This window comes from Diplotaxodon limnothrissa, linkage group LG12 (assembly GCF_057381915.1).
Source record: "Diplotaxodon limnothrissa isolate DT_005_m linkage group LG12, D_limnothrissa_male_GT1.1, whole genome shotgun sequence".
Lineage (NCBI taxonomy): Eukaryota > Metazoa > Chordata > Actinopteri > Cichliformes > Cichlidae > Diplotaxodon > Diplotaxodon limnothrissa.
Window position 1 is genome coordinate 21,799,703 of NC_140607.1, and position 21,540 is coordinate 21,821,242.

At 41.6% G+C, this 21,540-nt stretch overlaps 1 protein-coding gene across 3 annotated transcripts in view; it reads right to left on the reverse strand.

Moving 5' to 3' along the window:
• Nucleotides 1–21,540, reverse strand: part of LOC146621295 (membrane-associated phosphatidylinositol transfer protein 2-like) — a 44,325-nt gene that overhangs the window by 14,309 nt on the left and 8,476 nt on the right. For all 3 annotated transcript variants that reach the window (XM_085367329.1, XM_085367328.1, XM_085367330.1), the window contains exons 2-7: nucleotides 10,684–10,926; nucleotides 6,699–6,913; nucleotides 5,832–5,953; nucleotides 5,022–5,255; nucleotides 4,566–4,901; nucleotides 2,157–2,252 (exon numbers count right to left, since the gene is read on the reverse strand). In XM_085367329.1, coding sequence (XP_085223455.1) covers nucleotides 2,157–2,252; nucleotides 4,566–4,901; nucleotides 5,022–5,255; nucleotides 5,832–5,953; nucleotides 6,699–6,913; nucleotides 10,684–10,761 — 1,081 coding nt within the window. In that variant the 5' untranslated portion in view covers nucleotides 10,762–10,926. The remainder of the gene's footprint in view (nucleotides 1–2,156; nucleotides 2,253–4,565; nucleotides 4,902–5,021; nucleotides 5,256–5,831; nucleotides 5,954–6,698; nucleotides 6,914–10,683; nucleotides 10,927–21,540) is intronic.

Consider the following 21,540-nt stretch of genomic DNA (forward strand, 5'->3'; position numbering starts at 1 on the left):
ACCCAATCAAACTCACACAATGCCGTCCTTAAACACGAACCACAAACCCTGCTGCGTGTCAACAAATAATGGGATATAAAAATAAATATGCAAACAAATAAAATAGAATAACAAAGACAAACCGCTAAAAATGAACAATAAAAAAAAAAAAATTAATCTAAATGAACCCTGTCAGTGTCAAAGTGATCTAATAAAGAAGGGAATGAAGGAAAAGGAACCTTAGGGTTTCCTACAAGTTAACAACCTACACAAATGCACATGAAGCTTGGTGTTTCCATGTGTGATCATCCACACACAGTGAGTATACGTTGTTTTGCATTTATTGTATCACTATAATTTATTTTCTATAAACTAAAAACAGTTAACTTCCTCCATGATTACCTGCTACAAAAATTTCACTATGCGCCTTAAATTCATGCACACATATGGATGAATCGTCTCACTGATCTACTGACATTAACCTGTGATTATAAAAGGACCTCAAACAGATCCTTTTTAATTCCTCTCGGGGCGATTTTTGCCAACAGCGTTCACTTTAGCTGGGTAATCAAGATTTGACCTAAAATCAAATCATGTCCTATTTATTTCTACAGCAGCTACACTACAAATAAACAGCATCAACGCAGGAAATCAAATGACAATCTTTATTTCATAACGATTTGGCTGGAATACTCACAGGGGCTTGCGGCAAGTTTTTGTAGCATCGTTCCTAACACACAAAATTTTCTGACTCGAAATCAACAGAGTCCTTTATTTCATTTGTTTCCTCAGTTGCTTCAACATCCTTCTAATTTATTCATTAATATAAACAACCATCCAGTGTTAAACTGGATAAAAATGTCATATTTTCTTTATTCCACTGCAACATTTTTTTTTATTTATAAACCTTCAATGATTTAAATAAAACATGTTAATTAAATACGACAGGTTACACGTGTACCATCATTGGCAAATTCACCTCCTTAGCTTTTTTTTTTCTTCCTTTATTCATTTGCATTAAAAAAAAATGGAGTGTAAAAATAAACTTGCATACGCTTTTCTAATCCTTGAGTGATTGTTACTGCAAGAAGATCACAAGAACTTTAAAGACAGAATCCTAAAATTGGAAGCAATCTGAGCCAACTCAGTCATTTTCCAGATTTAATTTGTGTACTTGCATCATGTGATTTACAAACACTTACATGTATAAGCTCATTCTGATGCCCTCATTTATTTACCCATAATTAAATAAGTGTTCATAAATCATGACGTTTTAAGCAGGCCATCTGGCTTTTGCTTCTCTCTCACTCACACACACACACAATAACTAAAATGAATTGTGTTGACGTCTAATTATTTTTTTTCATATTAACATGTGTCACAGTATTCGTGTTTATATGGATTCATTGTTTGTGTGTGTGTGTGTGTGTGTGTGTGTGTGTGTGTGTGTGTGTGTGTGTGTGTGTGTGTGTGAGAAGCAAAAGCCAGATGGCCTGCTTAAAACGTCATGATTTATGAACACTTAACACACACACACACACACACACACACACACACACACAAACAATGAATCCATATAAACACGAATACTGTGACACATGTTAATATGAAAAAAAATAATTAGACGTCAACACAATTCATTTTAGTTATTGTTTTCCAGTGACTCATAGTGTCACGAGCAACCTATTAAACTCGGGGTAGGTGGAAACTAATGAATGCAGCAAAATTAGTATCAGTGTAATCAATGACTGCATCGTGCAGAATTTTATTCTCATTCATCATATTGACTAAACGGTGAATTTCAACCTCACACACACACACACACACACACACACACACGTAAATTATTCAAAGGGGTTCTTTTATTTCTTTGATGCACCGTGAACTGTGTGAATGTAGTTGGGCAGAGACGATTGTGATTTTTGAACGTGATACTGGGATGAGACACCTCGCTCGTGTCTTCTCGGCCGAACTTATCCAGCAGGAAGAACGGGTGCCGCAGCACACCCACCTAGTTCAACTGTAGCCCCAAAGCATGCTGGGTATCTGGGAAGCTTAAGAACTGATCTGCGATTAAAGAGACGCATTCAAAGGAAATGAAGAAAGGGGAGCCAAACAGGTTAGAAACATTTCACCCAGATTCCACATTTACTTTACAAATCAGAGCAGCAAGTTACCGTGAGCATCGAAGAACTCCTCGTCCGAGCTGTCGTCCGAGTCTCGTGCAATGCTCTGCATCCTCCACTCGGAGATGCTGTGACGTGACGGGCTCACTGGGTGGGGGGTGAACAAGAAAAAAAAAAAAAAGAAAAAAAAAAAAAAAAAGGAAGAAACACACAAGCAAGAAATTCACCATTATTTTGGGATGTGCATTTTAGCCTCTGTGTTTCACACACATACACACACACACTCAACCACAAAGATGTATTGCACAACCCACCCCCCACCCCTATGAATGACAGACACACACACACACACACACACACACACACACACACACAGTGTTACATAAACATATATCAGTCTCTGTGGTGCATTACTTCATCACAGATGGACTGATTGGTGGTGTGTTAAAGCGGCGGTGTGTTAAAAACAGAGGCCCAGTGCAACAAGAACGAGCTCCAAACACACCAAAATCTTTTCCAGCTGAGGAAAAACAGGCCTCGTCTATCACCTGTCTTCAATCTATGGATTATATATCATTAGGTGGTCACTGTGAGAGGCAGTAAGAGAGGGGCACAGATGTAGCTGTCAGTGCAGAGACACAGCAGCGCTGGAAGGGAGGGTCACTCTGAGGAGCATCAGCCTCCTCTGTCCTGTGATGTCAGCACTGTTGCTAAAAATAGCCCTGGAGGGAATAATGGAGGGAGGGAGGGCAGTTACAGGGGTGAAATGAGGCTCGATGGCAGCTAAAGTGAGCGCCACCTTGAAGAAGGGGTGACACTTGAGATGGGTGAATTCAGATATCAATGTTGCTGACAAAAATAACCCAGAGGAGATTCACACAGGGGTGTGAGTAAATATGGTTGAGGAGCAGTTAAAGGAAATTCAGGTGCCTCATAGGAAAGTAAAGGCACAAATAGAGTCTGCACACTTTAAAAGCTGGTTCTGATGCGTTTGCTTTATTAACACCAATTCAAAGGTCTGAGCTCACGGTTTTTCCAATAGAGTCTGGTTACTTCACCTTTGGGTTAACTCTTAGTGTGTATGTTTGTGCAGAGCTGAACCCCAAAAAAAAAAAAAAAAGAAGCGCTATTACTGCACTTCCTGTGCAGCTGTAACCCAAATTCATTCAACCGCAGGTGTGCAAAATGAAAAATGAGACTTCACAGAATCACACAATCCTACTTTAGCTTTGCACCAGCTTGAAGCTTGACCTTACTGACTGAATTCTTCACATACTAGCTTTCTAGTGTGGACGAGTCTGCAGTATCACAGTTTGCTGTGTTCACTTACAGGATATTTGGACTTTGATGTTAGCATGCATAAATATATAAAAGGCAGAAATGAGTCACATGCAAGACTTAACAAATAAGACTTTAACGCACGATGAGATGTAAATACAGTTGTCACAAGAAAGAGTTCAGTACCGTGCAAAAGCCTTGAGCACCCTCGTTTCTTTATATTTTGCTAGGAAAATGGATGCAAGGATTTCCATGCATGTGCAAACACACATGGAAATGTCATATGTAAGGCAAAAACAGAGTTTTTACAATTCTAATGAGCTCGAAAGAAAGAACTCTTAGGCAGCTTTTTCATTTCTATAAGTAGTCTTCAGGAATTCTTGCAGGACATTCAAAGCTCTTCTTTGGATGTTGGCTGATTTTTGTTCCATTCTCTGTCAAGATGATCCCACACTGCTTCAATAATGTTGAAATCTGGGCTCTGGGAAGGACTGATAGTGACTGGTTTGTGCTGGATTTTTTTCAATGTTTTTTTAAAAAAAAAAAACAAAACACGACTTTCAGATATTGTTCAACTCCTGAAGATAGTTTTATTTTTTCGGTGTAGTGTCACTTCTTTTTTCCTCAACTTGTCCAGCTTTCGCAGATTGTTTAAGGACATTACTTACCATGTTGAGATATGTCAAGTTTTCAGCTAATAGCTATTCAGGAAACACCTTGTGGGTGTAAAATTTTATGCCTGTCAAACTGTGTTATCTTTGCAATTTTTCGACTAAATGAAGAGGAAGAAACTGCTTTTGTGACAGGTTGCCAGTAACGAAGTGCCTGAAAATAGAATCCAAAACTCGTTCTTATCTGTAGACACAACATTGGTTCATCCCTTGAGTTGTTTGCCTTTACCCTTGAATGGCTCATAAATCAGTGTTAAGTGGTTCAACAAACAAAAATACATACTTCTGAAAATAGTTGAGATAAGAACTGGACTGAAAATGAGAGAAAGAGCAGCCAATGACTAAAGAAAACCTCTCCAGGAGGCCTGGAAAAAAAATTGCTTCTTTGGAAGCAAAAATAATGAAATGAGGGGTGGATCAAGACGTTTACACATCACATCAATGTGCCAGCTTCACAAAGTCATACACAGCAGTGATAAGGGTAAATGCATGAAGATGGCATGTTCCTCACCTCCTCTCTTGGATGATCGGGAGGATCGGGAGGAGGTGGACCACTGCTTGGTAAGTATACCTCGTGGCTGCAGAGTTTCTCCTCCTGAGCTGGGAACGACTGCTTCAGCTTCGATACAGCTGATTGCCTCTTTAACCTCCTGGTCTTTGTCTGGAGACGGTGTGCCTCCGTTGGCCTCGGTGGCCTCCTCCGCCTGGCTAAACTGAGCCATTTTCCTGGCCAGGGCCAGCTGGGTTTCCAGCTCCAGCTGCCTGATGTCTTCTATGGTCAGACCATACCACTCATCCTGCCAGCACCAGGCCTGCCGGTGGGCACGCACCATCACCTTTCTTAAACCTAGTGAAAAACAGTTGCAGAACAATAAACCCTCGCTAACACTGTAACTAAATAGGGTATCAGTAAAATGACATTTTTTTTTAAAAAAAAATGCAGGAACATCTGGGACCTTCAACTCACCAACATCATGAATAAAGCGTTCAATCTTTGACTGCATGCCCCAGTAGCGGAACTCCACCTTACAGAGCTTGTAGGCACACATGATGGGGGTCTTGCCTGGGTTATTGTTGTACTCTTCTATCCAGTCGTCCCACAGAGGACCCCTCTGGGTCTTGGCTGACTTGTAAAGCCTCGGGTCTTCCTCTGATTTGTACTCATGAGCGGGGATGGGATCTGTCACTATGTCAATTGGGTCTGCAAAAGGCGATTCGTTTTCAGAGGGTAAGCTTTTATGGACACAGGTGTTTGGAAGTTGTTGAGGCTTTACTATTACATTACGGTGTGTGCACAAGTGGGTGGAGCAGTAGTTCCGACTTGTATGAGCTTGTGTTTAACAGCTTCAAATTCTTTTTATAACTGGAATTCCAGCTAACACTATAAGATACACAGACACAAGTGATTTAAATAATTACAATAGTGGAACTGAGTCACTGCGTACCCTAAGAGCCATTCCTTTCAGGGCGTTGTTTTCACTGGGAAAGCACACTCATAACCATAGAAAAATAACAGATGCTGTACCATTAAGCTACCACAAGTGGGCCTCATCCACTGCATATCTTAGTAGCAAGAGGACAGACAGCAAAACGCCTTCAGCTTCTGAATGAGGAGATCATTACTTGCTGTATTGATTCTCTAATGCGGCCATATGCCAACACGCAGCCTGAGCTTGCTTTGTATGTGTGCAATTTGAAAGTGAAATTAGCCACATTATTTTATTATCCGAGTTTTATGTTGACACAGACGTTCGGGGCAGACGTCAAATGGTCTCACCAATAGTCCTCTGTCTTTTCTCTGCTGCTGACATGTTGAAGACATCTGCCTGGTTGCCAGTGTCGGGCTTGTAGTATGTCTCAATGTCAATAGAGAACTTCTCCACAAAGGGACAAGTGTATCTAAGGGAGAAGAAATTTAAAAAAAAAAAAAGAAATGAAACAACTGTCCCAACAAAGCACCAGTGAGTTTTGTGTCTCCCTTCATTTGGACTCATTTTATATTAATAACTCAAGAGCAGAACTATTTTACTACGAGTGACAACCCCATCTTACTTTTGATTATAAAAGACACTTAAGCCATACCCATCTGCTGCATCTGCAGCAAAACTGTCACTAGTTGAATAGATGTGTCAACAGCACTTGGAGTCTATCAATATCCCGAGTGTGCAGTCAAGGGCACATCTCTTTTCAGCACCTTCACATCTTTGTTTGTCAGACCTCACACAGACAAACGGACTGACGCTCTGAAAGTGAGGGGCTGTCAACGTCTGGCTGTCTGGGAGCACTGCTGGCCATGCGCCGATCTGATGGGCTGCCTCGTAATATTCTGACAACTTGTTCATGGACTTGGAATCATCAAATTAATCACTGAATACAATTATGGCAGAAAATATTATCCTCTGCAGAACCTGGGCTAGATTTTTGTCTGTAAATGAATGTAGATCTACCGGCAGCAGCTATGTCACATGCACAAAGCATTTATACTATTAAAACAGTCTGTGTATTTCTACTACCCTGCTTTAAAGAGGTGTCAAGGTTAAAGCTAATGTTACTTTATTGTATCCAAAAGGAGAAAATCCTCCTGTTTCGACACAATGCTGCATTAAAAGTGTCGAGGTGGCCTCCTTACATCACCCAATCTCACCTGGTGCGGGTGTAAGGGTAGGCGTTCCAGGACTCCTCTTCAACCCTCAGTGCCGCTTTGGGCAAGATAGAGCGGAACCAGCTGGGAATGTGCATGCCAATATGGTAGACCTTGTGGGTGTACTGGCCGATCCCGCCCGGTCCATCTGTATACGGCTTGTTTTCTAGGATCTCCACCCCACTGCCTTCACCACAGCTCTCTTCTCTGCTCTTCTTCTGTAAGAGGAATAATGAAAGAAGAAATGCATATTTGCATATTAGTAGAAAAGCACAAAGTGTGGCGATGTTAGATGAAACAACATAGGATCATTTTTATTCTAATAATTTTTAGTAATAATAATTTCACACTAAATCTGGAACTGATGTTTGAGAACAAACAACTAAATGAATGGGATTTTTGCAGAGACAGTGAGGCATCAGTCTGGGTATGGCAACGACACACACAAAATTAATAGCTTCCTGGAAGCACCTCCAGCTCTGAACGGCATATCAGGAAGATCCGAAAAAAAGAATCAGCGTGTGGAGCCACACCTTTTCTGTATTTACATTGCAGATGCACATAAGAGGAGAAGCCGGGTGGAGCCTGCAGCTGCGGCTGTGTGAAGTCAATGGCGCAAATGTCGGGAATTGCTAGAGGACAATTTGTAATTGTGAAACTTGTGAATGAGAAAACATTAAACAGCAGAACATAGTCCAAATGCTGACGACAGACATGAGGACCATAAAAAGTCAGATTTTTGATGTATCATGTTTTTTTTCCTCTTATCAGCAGTTGTTCAGTGTTAGTATATGCAGCTTAACCTTTGTTTAACTGCGTGTTTAGTGCAGCGATGGCATAATAGGGAGACCGATTCCTCCAGTCAGCTGTGCAGAGCGAGGTGATGGAAGCAAACCAGTGAATCAGTGGAGCAGGGAAGAGGAAGCCATGAGGCATCCAGCACACTGGACCTCATTACCTTTGACAGGTCATTCATTAGCAACCCGCCCAGCTCTCAACAACCCAGACACAGCTCCAAAGACACAGCACAGACACCACCACAGCAACGTCAGACCGGCCGTACACTCAACCAGTAGGCGATGCAGAAACTCAGTCACAGCAAGTGAACAGATAATCTCCAGATTACAGTGCATTATAAAAAGCTCACTACGAAAATACAGAACAAAAATACATATCCACTGATGATGAATTTTAAGCATTTTTTAAAAGGAAAAGTCCAACCTACAAACACTACATCCCCGTGTTTGCCTGTCAAAGGCAGAGTCCCTCCTTCTTCCCTTTGCAGCGCTGGGTAATTTTCTCCAGTTCACCAGAAAAAGATCATAAAACACTGGCCAGGGCGTAGCCACTCTCATAACGGGAAGAGCGGGAACAGATAACAAGTTTAAAAATAAAGAAACTCTCAATGTAACGTTATATATTACAAAATACAGGACACTTTATTTATTCACATACGGAGGTAAAGTGTACCTTTGGAGTAAAATAAGTGTAGAAGGAGGTACCTTGATGCCCTCTACAGGGAGTCTCTCATGTAAACAGTTTTGCTTTCTTTAAACAGCCATCAAACTTTTGCGAAGTACTCACACCATGATGGCCTGCTATACATGTTTAGACCCAACTACTATGACAGGATAGGAGTCACATCCTGGAATTTTCCTCTCGCGAGGCACGTTTCCTGCTAGAGATGCTCCTTTTTGAACGATAACTCCACAGTTGCTTATTCAAAACACGTAGGGCCTATGTGGATGAATGAGGCTCAATGAGAACTGCTCATATTTAAAATCTCACACTTTCTGTATTTTCTTATTACTGTAAATCTCCCGATTGTGAGAAGAATGTGACAATTACCGATCATATAAGAAAGTGTCATAAGGGGCAAAGGAAAGAACGTGAAAGGAGAGATAGGGTGGGGCGCAGCCTGGTGAGGTGGAGATATGACTAGGCTGTCCTAAGGCCCCGGCTTCGTTTATGAGGCTTTCACAGAGGATGGATTGCAGGCGGGCGGACAGGGCTACATGCTGCGGTTGCCCTGGTAACATAAAGCAATGAAGTGAGGGTAGCCATGCTCCCTTTCCTTCCACCCCCTCTCTCAAATTTCTTCCCATCCCTTCTTCACTGCCTCTCTTTTTATCCTCCATTTCCTCATTCACTCCTTCTCGTGAACAAAACCTGACCACTGGCATGCTGCTGATGTCATGGTTGCCATAGTGACAGAAGCCTCAGCGCACCGAGTCTGTTTAGAGGCGGTTAGGTCAGGGGGAAAGGTAACTATGGGTCAATACAATGTTGGAACTCTTCGTCCTGGGATTTTGTTTACATACTTAAGAGTTCACGCGCAAAGAATTTCTTTAGTAGACTTTCTCACGTGTTCTGCCTTTGTCCTGAAAATATGAAAGGCAAGCAGTTAAAGACTAAAAAAAAATATATATATTTATATTTTTTTTTTTTCTTAAAGATTAATTAACTCTTCACAAATACAATGAAGGTGAATTATGAGGTGAGGAAGAAGTGTGCCGCAGAGCCCGACATGTGCCGTCTTGAAACGTCTGCTTGCTTTGGGGCATGTCCTCTGAGTCATGTTCCCACACATCTACAACTCAAGCAGACAACCTGTCTGCTGGATACAGCATCAGGAGGACGTTTAGAAAAGCAAGCAAACATCTTTATCATCTGAAAAAAATTAACAAATAAATCTGAAATTCTTTAGAAGACGTACACACTCTTTCTACACTCATTTCAGCTTATGCAGAGAAAACCGGTAACTGGTGAGACCGTTGCAACAACCAAATTCTCTCTCTTATCCTCTCTCAAATACTCGCTCTCTCTATTTGCAATGATGTAATGCAGCTAGTGACACAGGCTGTTTTTAAAGTACACGGCAAAAACAAGGAGAGGCTTTCAGAGTCAATACAGTTGAATTAATCTCTATGTAGCCTTGTTATACCTGTGGGTGGATATTAATTTTAAACAACCCCGTCAACATCCTTATTTGGCTGTAAGATTAACAGCTGGTCTACATCATGAAAGCATCCTGGGCTTTCCTTACCCAAGTCATAAATGCTGAACCTATCCAACAAAGCTGAACCCTGAGAGATGAAGGTCACAAATAAAGCTCCCACGTTTGACTCTTAAGATGCCGATTTCTCTTGATACTTTGCTTTGAATTTACTCTGCACTCTTTGTGAATCTTATTTTCTGATAACAAAAAGCAACCAGACTCACATTACCATCGCAATGCAAGATCAGCAAAGAGGCAAAATGCATCGAAACTCAAAAAACCTCAACTTGATCAAACAGGTCTGTAACTTCAGCTTGCTCTGCAATGATCGTAAAACACACATTACGTAACCGTGCAGCTCAAATCCAAACAAATGCACCTAATGCCTAATATGCACATCTCTGAACTATAAATAACACTGTATTTTTACCACAGCCTGAGTCTTGGCATCAATACCTCCTCTGTGTACTGCTGGATTAAGTAAATCTACCTTCATGTACACATGCCATATGAAGAGGATATAATGCTGCACAGCAGAACTAAAGCTATTTAAATGGGCCCTTTCTGCAGGCGCTGTAAACCCTAATGCTCTAACACAGACCCTCCATCTCCAGCTAAGGGCCTGCTTTGACAAATGAAAGCAGTATGTCCATCTCCGTCGCAGCAGTGTGTGTACATGGCGTTTCATCGAGTGCAGAAACATGCGGTCTATGACAGCTTTAAACAGCCAGCTTCAGAGAGTTTAAACTGGATAATCTATCAGCACACAGGCTTTCTTTGTTTAGTTGCTCCACCAACGTCACGCATCATACGACCAATCGTTTTCATCATTGAGTATGCTGTGATTGCACACTTCAAGAACTCCCCGTGTTACTTTATCTCCTCTTTGACTGCTCGTTTTCGTCCCCTCGTTTCTGCGGTTGTTCATTTTTAGTTAGGTGCGTGTGTGTGGGTGAGGATTTGCTGGAAACCATGGTTGTGTTGCCTCACCTGTATCATATAAAGCTGGGCGATGCGGTACTCCTCCACACTCATGGGCATGGGGATGCGGTACTCCTTGATGAGCATGGTGAAGCTTGGAGAAGGGGGATAGGGGGATCAGGGAGGAGATTGACAAGGGAACGGGGGAGGGAGGGATAGAGGGAAAGGGAGGGGGAGAGAGGGAAGAAGAGACTCGGGATGCTCCTATACGAGACTTGTCAAATCACCAGCTGAAGTCCACATTGATGGCTCCTGTGGAGGTGAAAGAAAACGTAAAAAAAAAAAAACTGGGTTATGGGTGCTGCATATTAATGCAAAACATCCCATTTGTAGAGTGTGTTAGTCAAAACATATGGATAAAGTTAACATCTTAAAATTCCTAATGATTATTCCAGATTCAAAAATCAGAAAGCAGCAGTAAAAAATATCAATAACGGGCAAAACCTGTCAGCACACAGACTAAATTCTGAATCTGTCTAACTCTGCTACACACATCGGAGGACAAAGATCCCCTCTCGTGGCTCACAGGCAGATGAAGAAAAGAGCCAAAGTGTCATTCAGAACATATGCTCCGTGTAGTAGACATCTACTCCAAGCCTTGGCAATGAAGACAAGCACCGGTGTTGTGCCTCCATCCAGCATCGCAAATCCAAGTAAAGCACTTCCTAGGATAAATACTCCTTCTTATACACAGGCTACTGCGTGTGTGTTTTTGTGTGTAGGTGTGTGGCCAGAGTCTACGAAGAGCACCCATGCCTTGCCGACAGTCCCGACAGCCACCCTTTTTCTTCCAGCGGTCCAGCACCGTCACATGGGGTGCTAAGTTAGCATAAGAGGGATTACAGTAGAGTGGGAGGTATTATATAACAGTGTAAGAGCCCCCCTGTTCATGATCGAGGTTTCACAAATAAGGAATACACAAAGCATTGTTTTCAAACCACTGGGTAGAATAGGGGTAGGTGTGGGCTATACATACACAACGTGTGGGTGGCGTGAGTTGCAGAAGTCTGCTTTGACCGTTAAGGCAAGAAAACAGCTCTCCGAAGCTAAAAAAGTACAAAACAAGATCACGCCTATGCAGCACCATACTGCACTGTAGTGGAAGTTTAGCTAAATAACTGTCACAGGCATTATCTCCTTTCCAGGTTATGTTTTCAAATTCTCAAACTTGGATATTTTAACAGCAAAGATTTAAAGGTGTACTTTGATAAAGCACTTATTTGAGTCAGTTGACCCTGAATCCTCTCTTAGTTACTCTGCAATAGGCATAGGCTGCTCAGGGTTTCTCACGAGTGTATCTTCTTCTCCCTTCATACACCAGTCTGCATTTAATCATTAGTTACTATTAATCTCTGGCTCTCTTCCACAGTGCATCTTTTATCCTGTCTTTCACCCCTTGCCCCCAACCAGTTTGATTCTGCCAGAGAATTCTTCCTGTTAAAAGTTAGTTCTTCCTTCCCACTGTCCCCAAGTGTTTGCTCATTGGGGGTCACTGGATAGTTGGGGTCTTTACCGTGCCATATAAAGCACCTTAAGCGAGTGTAATGATATAAATAAAACTGAGTTTAACTGAAATTTAAGATAAAGTTCAGCCTGTTTTCAGATAGGTCAGGTGAAAGCACATTAGGCAGGATCTTAGTTATGCTGCCGAGGAGACTATAGTGCACAACACCATCCTGACGCTGCTGATTTAGCTATTTAGCCAAATGTGACCACACAGTCTTGCATAACCTTAATATTTACCAATTTCTGAACTATGGAAGCTATTGGACCTTGCTCAGGAATGCGTCCATTCTGTGTAATCACTCTAATCACATCAATATCCCCCCTGCGTCACTTATCCAACAAACAAAGGCCAGGTTTGGTTGAACCAACAGACCCATTCCCTCCAATGATTGAATGTTTGAATGCCGCTAAAGAAAAGCTTTTATCTATTGACTTTACTGAGGCTGGAAAGAAGACGCAGCCTGACCGACTTCACATCTGGAACAGCAGCTGTTTACTAAAATATTAGGAAGTGTTCTGCTTCTATACATTTTTTTGTGATTTCTTTACAGTGAAGAACAAAGCATTGACAAAATCAGAGCAGAACACCACATTTTGCTGAAAATAACTGCACTCTTGGGGGGATGCTAGAATAAAACTAGGCTACATGGAGAGGCCCAGAGGAAAGCCTGCAGCTCTGGAGCCCTTAGAAGTTAATCAATAAGGATAAGCACTTTGCACTAACAGCCTCAAAGTAACATTTACTCCAAGCATGATTTAAAAATCTGGCAACACTGTTAATGCAGATGCATTTATTGATGCAAGAAATGAGTCTGAGTATTTTCTCTTGACCACAGATTATGGATGTATTAACTGTACTGATTTGGAGGTCATTCAGTCTGACAATGATAAGACTACTTCTTTTACTGTCTGCTGTCTACTATTGCTTTATGAATCAAAGTTCAGCCCTCAACGGCCAGCCTACACACACACGGAAGTGACAGCAGGTATGCAAATACCACAACAAGGACACAGCAAACAAACAAAGCAAGAAAAACCAGTAGGCAGCTCAACAGAGGGACCCTGTCCACCCAAAGCAGAGCTCTGTCCGACAGCATGTGTTCAGAAGCTGTTGTGATGATGCTCTGCAGGGATTAGCAGCAATACTGATGCAGGTTAGTTATGTCACTATTCTGCAGGATTACAGCAGTATTGCTACTGGTGAGCATTGCACAAAGCAACCATTCCCCACCATCTTGATTACTCAATTAAATTCAGTCTTTAAAAAAAAAGAAAAAAAAGAAAAAAGTAACATACAAGCTAAATTCTGTTTTGTGCACATAATGAAAGTAAGTACTCGTATTTGGCTTAAGTCTGATTTTATATACCAGCAAATGTGAGTCATATTTATGCCTTGTTGGGCAGAAACTAGGAAGTTATTTCCACCCTCTATAATCTGCGGTTCCAGCTTAAAATATGTTTTTCCTTCTTCTTCAGTAAAACGTTTGGTTTCAGTGGAAAGCTTATGCACCACTTTCCAGCACCTGTCTCCTCTTGTCCGGCTGCAGTTGTGTAAACTCAGTGAAACAACAATCTCACATGGACACACCCAAACTTTATACACATTTGACAGCATACATCTTGTATTGTATATTTATGTATTGTGTCTGCGGTTGTATTGACTACACATTATAAGGCCTCCTGAATTAGCTAATTTAAGACCGGGTGACTGTTCCACAAATACAGGCATTACGTTTCACTGCAGATAGAAAGCTTTTTTTTTTTTAAATAAAAAAATAAAAAAATAAAAAGGAAAGTCTTTCCTCCTGCTGGTTTAAACCTGTGATTCTCCAACTTTCATTTTTGACTGATGCAGATGCAGTGCACAGCACAGGACCGGTAATGTACGATTCACCAGCAGACTCGAGAGAGTACTGGCACCATGCTTGACCCAGAAAAAAAAGCACTCTCACACACAGAGCTTAAAAATAGCCTGGTCACAATAATCCAAGCATACGCAAGCAGAGTGCTTGACGTTGTTTGTGCAGAGAATATGCTCATTCCCTTCTAAAAATACTGTCTCTGCCCCCCTCTAGGCAGTGACGCAACAGCAGCACAAGCCCATGCACAGCGCTCATCACAAAGCAGCCCCCAATGTTCCTGCTCCTGTTTCGACAAAGCTGAAGACAGCGATAGCTACAAGACACTTTGAGTGGGATTGCCTTTTGTACCTCTTCCTGCTACCGTTTCGTGATCCTGTGCGGCCGGCATACACCCTGACGTGCACAATGCTACATCAAAGTGTGATGAGCCATCGAAGGTATAAAAATTTTTTTTTTAAAAATGCAATCCTCCAGGCAGGAGTGTTATTGTACCAAGTGATTCATTTTTTCCTTTTTCAAAAGGTGAATTAGACACTAAAAATCAGCGTCAATACAGAAACGTTCCAGGTAACATGATGAATAATACAAGAGGAGCCATAAGGGTGACGCCTTTAATCATGGCTACATCTGTCTGGCTACAAAAGCCTTTCTCAACAAACAAGTGTGGAGAGCGCTGCACATCTGGTTACGTCTAACCACTGATAAGTGACATAAACAGACGAAACCTGCTTAATCCACAGAACACAGACCAGCATATCCTTCGGGTCGATTGCTTTGACATAAACATGAAATGTGCCTTTCACTCTTGGCTTTCCTTGCCACTCCACACTGTCCTTCACTCTCATAATGGAAAGTGGCATGACTTAATCTGTCCAAAGACATGATATATGCACAGTAAACAGACAGATCCCCAGGACAGAGAGCAGCAGCTGGGCCTTGCTGTCAAACACGGAGCAATACCGAGAGGGCAGTGGTGACTCACTGGAGGCTTTTCCCAAAGGCTGCAATGGTGGCGCTCCTTTAAATTTAGCAGTGTTTTATAGAGCACAGTGCTGAGGCTGCGCACCAGAGAAGGCGGTAAATTCCAGGGATCGGTGGCTCACGTGACCGTTAAAATACAAGTGGAACATATTAGCCTCCCGGCTTGCCTGAAATACAGCAGATCGGTTTCACACTGTTGCTCTCGTATCACAGAGGCAACCTCGGTTATGGCAACTGCCTCAGCTTGTGATAAGAATCCTTGATTGAGTTGATGGGCTTACCGACCAATCCAGTTAAAATGTCAAGAGGCTTAAGACAAATGTATTCGTGCTGGGCCGTAAACGCACACAAATGAGGGAGTTTACCATCCATCTACGAGCCTAAAGAAGCCTTTGGGCTTATTTCGAACTCTAACTTCAGTCTCAAACATACTGAGATTATAAGGTGAAGGGTCTAATGAGGGCAAAGAATGAAGAGTATTTATCAGATAAACAGTATTTTTGTGACAATACACCCAATTTACACCCAACAAAACCCACCCCCTTTAGGCACCAATAAAGAAATTTAATAAAACACACACACACACACACACACACACACACACACACGCCGTGTTTTACCTTGCTTGATTTCAATACAGCACTGGAGTAGTGAGCAAACATTGAGCCTCTCTCTTTAATGAAAAAGCCTTTTTTTTTTTTTTTTTTAAATATGTGACACCACACAATGCACAGCTCAAACAAAAGCAAAGCAAGAGCATTATGATGGTTCTTTAGTTAGCCTCAGTTTAAAAGAAGTCTGATGCTGACTTAAGATGAGAGAATCAGTTTCATATGGAAAAACAAAACAAAGTGTGAGTAATCACCTTTGGAAGCCGTGTTATAAGCTGAAAAAAAAAACAGTATAATCTTGTAAAAATAAAGGGGCCAAATAATGGTGAGTCATCTTGTTCTTATACAGTAAATACAATGAGCGCCGTATGCATTCTGAAACATATCCATCACCCTTTCCCGTCCCTCAGGTCCACAATCTTCCACAAACTATGAAGGTGGGAAGCACAACCTGCCCTTGTTCTTTACTCATCATCACAGCACAAGGGGAAAGCTAAAAATACTTGACACCCTGTGAGCATCTCCTGCATTGTGTTCCTCCTCCTCCTTCTCGTCCTCTACCTCCTACAGTAGCCCTGCAAGTATGATCTGCTTCTAAAAATGAGCCTGCACAGGGAGGGAATGAACGAGAGCAAAAAGAAATCGAGCTCAGGCACAGCTGAACATGGTGTCGTGAAACTGCAGTTTGATTACCACAGAGAAAGGGATTTGTTAACACGAACAAACAAATGAATAATCTTCTATTAACTGTGAGTTTTAGTTTTAGTGTGTATACCCACTTGGAAGATATCTAAAAACAAACAAACAAAAAAAAACCAATATACATTTAAAGAGTGTCATAACTGCTCATTTGATGTGAAAAGCTCTCCTTGTGCAACATACAGAAGAATTAGATATTAGAAGAAAGCCACACCTGTTGCAAAGATATCTGCCATTTTTGCAAGATCTCGAGGTGAACATGATTTTAATCTAAAGCAGATCATCTAATTTAACAGAGTGCAGGAACCACTGGAATATAGGTTTTACATTTGACACCCGCATCATGTAATTAAAATTCAAAAATAAATAAATCGGGTGCTTAGTGATCGCTGAGAACTTTAAGCCCCTTTAATAATTGGAGCCATTGTTTTCTTATGCCTCAGTGGTGCTCGTCAACACCACAGTGGTCCAAAATGGGCCCGTTGCATACCAACACCATCTCTAACCAACCCCACGCTTCACTCAGAAATCCAAAATTAGATGACCTTATATGAAAATTGCACTTGGATTAATCAGTTACGTGCCAAGGTTAAACGAGGATCTTCCCTTGCTGTCATTCTCTGAAAGTGCTCAGCGAGCCTAAATGAGCTGCGTAGAGAGAGCGGGTTATATAACTCAGCAGATACAGAAAAGGAAAGCGTCGCTACGCTCGCATTTTGCCCATTCCATTAACTAATTCATGTAGCCCAGCAGACCAAAAGGAAAGGAAATGCTTTGGTGCATTTAGACAATCTCTCCAAAACATTCTCATCAGTCACTCTTCGAGTGTTTGGCAGCAACAAGACGCTGATTCAAATTAAGGCCTTCTTGCTAATGTGGAGACTATTGCAGAGTGCATGCTTACCAGTGCCACAAAGGCTTGGACGGATAACAACAAATGAATTTCCATTATCACTGCCACTCTCTGTCTCTCACAACAGTGAGAAGCAGCTTTGGTTATGTGGCATACGACAGCGCTGTGGCTGAGATTCATTACTGCGCTAACACCTACACTATAACTCTATAAAAGAATGTGGGCACATGCGTGTGTATCGCAACCTGCAGAGAGGAAAGTGAGCGCTTGATATGAAGCGTTTAAAAAGACGCTGAAACATCTGCAAACTGCAGAAGCAGCAGGGCTACGAGTAAAATATTTATCAGTTGTGATAGACAACAAAGGTCGTGGTCACTGCAAAAGTATAGAAGCATATAAAGCTTAAAGGCAAGTGTAAACAGAAATCATTGTGCCTTGCCTGGGGTCTATTTTTAGTCTCTCACATTTAAAAAGAAAAAAAAATGCAACATTCTGTTTTTTGAATGACAATGTCACAGAAGAGAAAGAAAATGCATTACACTCAACAAAACTTGAGAAGAAAAATGTTTTGCCTTAGGCCAAAATGTATTTTCTTTCCTGCCCCTTTATCCTCTCCATCATTGCTTGAACAGGGGGTTACCATGGAGACACAGAGGGGCCTTTCCTTATTGGTTGCCAAGATGAAGTCAGAGTGACGGGGGAAAGTAGAGACCAGACGCTGCCGGGGCTGATACTGGTTTCTCCCGTTTCCCCTGTCTCCACTTTCACTTTTGTCGGTCTCTTTTCCCTCCTGCCGCAGCTCATTTCCACGGCAATCTGCTATAGAAGCCTCATCGATTCATACAGCAACCCGAAATATCTGCAACTGTGTCAGCATGCAGGATTTAAATGTGGCCCAAAAAAACAAAAACAGAAAAACAAAACATCAAATAGCCAAGAAAATTCACGATAAGACTTGAAAATCCTTACATGCTGGTTCAAGACTAGTTTCCTTCTGCGTCTACTGTACTATGCTTAAAATTAATAAAAAAAAAATTAAATAGACACGCATGTTACTTCCTGCAGCACATCAAGGGTTGAAAGGTGGCCTATACCCTGTCAGTTTAATGCTAGTTCTCTTTGTGAAGTTTAAAATTAACCAAGTAAACCACTGACAGATCCTCTTTCAAAAACAGCAGTCAGTTACAAGAAAGTGGAAAGAAAAACAAACTCTCTGTGCCAGCTTCACACACTAGCTTAGAGGAAAGTGGATCCGAAAACCTCTCTGTGAATCGAGGACACAGAAACTAAAAGTGTGCAAAGTTGAAATGGTGTACCTACTAAAACAGACTGGTTTTGAATGTTATGACAGTTTAATCCCTCACAAGCCCCTCATATCAAACTAAAGTCTTATTTGGCCAAGTGCATAAAGTCCAAGCAATTCACAAAAAAGGGAGGACAAATCTGATCTCAACTCAATTATCGACACCAGTCTCAGTCGGTGCTTTGGTCTGTATGCCAACCTTGTACTTTCTGGGTTACAACTCAAATCACTGAATCATCACCTTCAGTGTGCGTCACTGCTCATTTCAAGGTTACTGTGCATAAAGCACATTTAAAAGGTCAATGATAAGAAAGCTGCTCATAAAAAAAGCCCAAGGTTACAGGCTGCCCTTTGGTGAAATACCTTAAACCCCTTTATGTAGCACAAATAACGCAGCCTTCCAAAAAGTGCTCTACCCACTCACCAAAGAGTGAAGCAGCTTCTTCTACTGACCATAAAAGGCCATTTTCAAAGATGCTCTTGGTAAGTGTCTGTGGCTAACACTGCAGCGGGTTGTGAGGTGAGCTTTCCAGCCTTGTGGAAAGCCTGGTTATGGGATTTTCTTATCAGAGCAAGGGCTATAAAAAAATAAAAATAAAAAAACCCCACAAATTCTCTAACTTCTCCCTTTCTCTCTCACACAGGCACACAACTCTGAAAGAAGGAAGACGTGGCACTTTGTCTGCCACGTAAGAATGGGCAATACAGAGAGACCGCCTGAAAAGAAAAAAGCCTGTACAGTGAGAGCAAAAAAGTAAGCGTGAGACGCTGAGTTAGGGTCCAAAGGGGTCTATTTTTAGGTTCAGAAAAATCAGGTGTCTCTGACCAGTGGAAAAGAAAGAGGAACATGGGTAAAGTGACATGAACCAGCGCTGCTGCTTTCATTTTACGAAGTCCATGTGACTCAGAGCGCTGCGAGGGCTCAGGGCAGAACCAAAAAAAGGAAACAGATATAAAATGGCACTTGTGCATCATACTGATGTAAAAGCTGCAGAGATAAATACTTACATTTCTAAAATATGTGAAATAAACATGGCTGACTCATAACTAATGTGGAGATAGAATAAGGAGGCGTGAAAAAGTCCACTGACGAGCACTTTCTTAATGGTGAAAGCAGCATTTCTAATTCACAGCTGACTGTGATCCTTCGTCGCTCAATTTACTTTCCCTCCCAGAAGCAGATCGTTCTGCCTAAGAGCTAAAAGGTTTCCCGGCACAGAGAGCATGTGCCAGACTGCCTTGATATCCCTTCATCTACAAGGTTGATGATTATGGCCAGGAAAAAAAATAAAACATGCCAGCCCTCTTAGAGGATGTGCATAAACTCGATTTATCTTCCAGGAAAAATAAAGCTCGAGAAAGGACACAGGAAGGTGGACGATTTCTATAAAAAGACTTCGGCTCTTCTTTGGAGTCTGCCCACAGTGCGAGAAAAACTTGTGTCCAAATGAAGGAGGACATGGAGCAGACGCGTGCAAAGCGTACGCCTTTGTCTCATTTCCCAGACAACGCCACTGTAGGAGCATTAGCAATGATATGCCATTCATCAGCCGGCTCATCAGGGATGCGTGGGGACAGGTTGTACCCCTGTTGTCCCTGTCAACAGCTCAACACCAGCATTAGCATCACCTGTTTTGTTTAAGAGAGCTGAGGGTGGGAGAGCGAGATGGGAAAAAAAAAAAAAAAAAAAGGACAGAGTCTGCGGAGCTCGAAGTGCAGGGAAAACACAGTGTTCCCTTCAGTGCTTGGCCAGCACCCAGGTACATGATGGAAGCTCAGTACTGTCATGATGCGTGATTGTCTGCTCAAGATGAATTAAAAGAAAAATTAGACCTTGAAATAACCAGCCAGCTGGCAATGTGTCCCTATGCTCCCATCAGAAATTGTAAGAGATGTTTGTTTTTTGTTTTTTTAGGAGTGCATCAAATCCCTGCAGGTTCCTGAATGATTGAAAGGGCACAGATGACAGCATTTAGTTTCTGGTTAGTGAAATTGACTGAATATCCTTCGGGATGCACTGCAAAATCTTTTGCACGACTTTAAAAAGGGACACACAAGCTATTATGAACATACGATTGGAAAATGATTGTATTTATCTCAAACGGTCGGTGAGGAAAATGGATGATGACAAACCCTCCAGTTTTACAGAAAAAAAGTATAATAAGAGTATATGTGTAAGTAGTATATAAATAATTGCTGGATTCCTTTCTGTGATTAGTGACCTCATTTGTTGCCTGAATAAAAAATAAATAAAAAAGATTCTTCATTTAAAGCCTCTGGGGCACTTACCCACTGAAACCATGAGAGCTCTGCGTTAAGTCTGCATTGCTGCAGACGTGGCCTTAGGTAATTAAATATCCCTCATAGTGCTGTGAGATTAAACATGGTTTTACAAATAAAAGCAGGGGGAAAAAAACAAAAGCGAAGATAAGTGCAAAAGGGTAACCCAATACGACTGATACAGGAAATAATTTTACATGAAACCAGAAGAATGCAGAATGTGGTATTTTACACATCTTGTTTATTTATTCGTGAACAATTTCTTTTAAGTTTTGCTTTTTTTTTTTTTGGGGGGGGGGCACAGATCCTACTCACACAACAAAGAGTAAAGTCGCTGGAATCACATTCCTCCTCATAACTTTACGCGCCCATGGGGCCTCTTGCACTCATTCACCCCCCAGGCAACATCATTTAAGTGTGTGAGAGTTTAGTGCTTACACCATAAGAGTGGAGACTGCGGGGGGATAAAAATTGTTACAGCATAGTACTGGGATATTATATAAATAAAAGGTTAACCAAAATATTGATATTTTATTTAAAAAAAATTTTTTTTAAAAACTCAAGAATACTACAAATAAGAAGGCTCATCTCATGCACCACCATCCTCAGATAACGTTAGCCTAACATTGAACACGCTTAGCTTGACAAAGATACATCCTAAGTGAGAGCTAGCTAATGGCTCAGTCACAGAAGTAAGTAGGACAGGAATTTCCTTGCACCTACCAAAAATAAATGCATAAATAAAAACTTTTGGTGAGTAAATATTTGCCC